This window comes from Penaeus japonicus, unplaced genomic scaffold, assembly GCF_977035675.1.
Source record: "Penaeus japonicus unplaced genomic scaffold, GWHDUDI00000001_assembly GWHDUDI00000013, whole genome shotgun sequence".
NCBI lineage: Eukaryota > Metazoa > Arthropoda > Malacostraca > Decapoda > Penaeidae > Penaeus > Penaeus japonicus.
The window spans coordinates 49,583,950-49,585,125 of NW_028234415.1; the positions used below are offsets into that span (position 1 = coordinate 49,583,950).

The window sequence follows — 1,176 nt, forward strand, 5'->3', positions numbered from 1 at the left end:
ATAATAATAATAATTCCATGCAACTTTTTATTTTTTGTTTACATTTAAAAATTTAATAATAATAATTATAATAATAATAATAATAATAGTAATGAAATAATAATTTCAGGCAATTTTCTTTTTTACATTCAAAAATTTAATAATGATAATAATAATAATAATAATAATAATGATAATAACAATTTCAGGTTATTTTTTATTTTTTTTTTACATTCAAAAATTTAATAATAATAATGATAATAATTCCATGCATCTTTTTATTTAGTTTTTTTTTTTCTTTTTCACATTTAAGAAATTAATAATAATGATAATGATGATGATAATGATAATAATAATTTCAGGCAACTTTTTCTCACATTTAAAAATTTAATAATAATAGTAATAATAATGATAATAATAATTTCAGGCAACTTTTTTTTTTACATTTAAAAAATTAATAATAATAATAATAATAATTTCAACCAACTTTTCATTTTTTTTTTTTTTTACATCTAATAATTTAGTAATAATAATACTAATGATAATTCCATGCAACATTTTTTTTTCTTTTTTTTTTATACAAAATTTTTAAAAATTACTTTCAGGCAACTTTTTTCATATGAAAATTAAATAATAATAATAATAATGATAATAATAATAATAATAATTTCAGGCAATTTTTTATTTTTAATTTTTTTACATTTGAAAAATTAATAATAATACTTAAATAATAATACTAGATATAATAATAATAATAATAATAATAATAATAATTTCAGGCAACATCCAAAATGATAATTAAATAATGATAATAAATTTAATAATAATAATAATAATAATAATAATAATAATAATAATAATAATTTCAGGCAACATCCAAGGCAAGTTCAAAGAAAACGTGAATCCTCTCGACCACAACGCCATCTACCGGGAAAAAATTCGTCCCCCTTCCACCTCAGATTCCAACCTCTTCCGGCTTTTCCGAAGAAGGAAGAAGAAGAAGAAGAGGAGGAGGAGGAGGAAGGAGAGAGGTGAAGAAGAAGAAGAAGGAGGAGGAGGAGGAGGAGGAGAAGATGGAATAGAGAGAGAAAACGTGATAAAGATGCTAGCGAGTCAACAGCCGAGGTTAGAAGGGAAGAATGCAACAAGGGTCATTGCAGCTCATCTTTTAGGTGAGGAAATCGTGGTTGCAGAGAT

General features: G+C 22.1%; 1 protein-coding gene across 1 annotated transcript in view; it reads left to right on the top strand.

Annotated features, from left to right (window-relative positions):
* LOC122263370 (uncharacterized) overlaps positions 1 to 1,176 on the top strand; it is a 28,739-nt gene that overhangs the window by 16,624 nt on the left and 10,939 nt on the right. Inside the window, exon 7 of the mRNA XM_086542973.1 lies at positions 849 to 1,151. Within this exon, the coding sequence (XP_086399099.1) occupies positions 849 to 1,151 (303 nt within the window). The remainder of the gene's footprint in view (positions 1 to 848; positions 1,152 to 1,176) is intronic.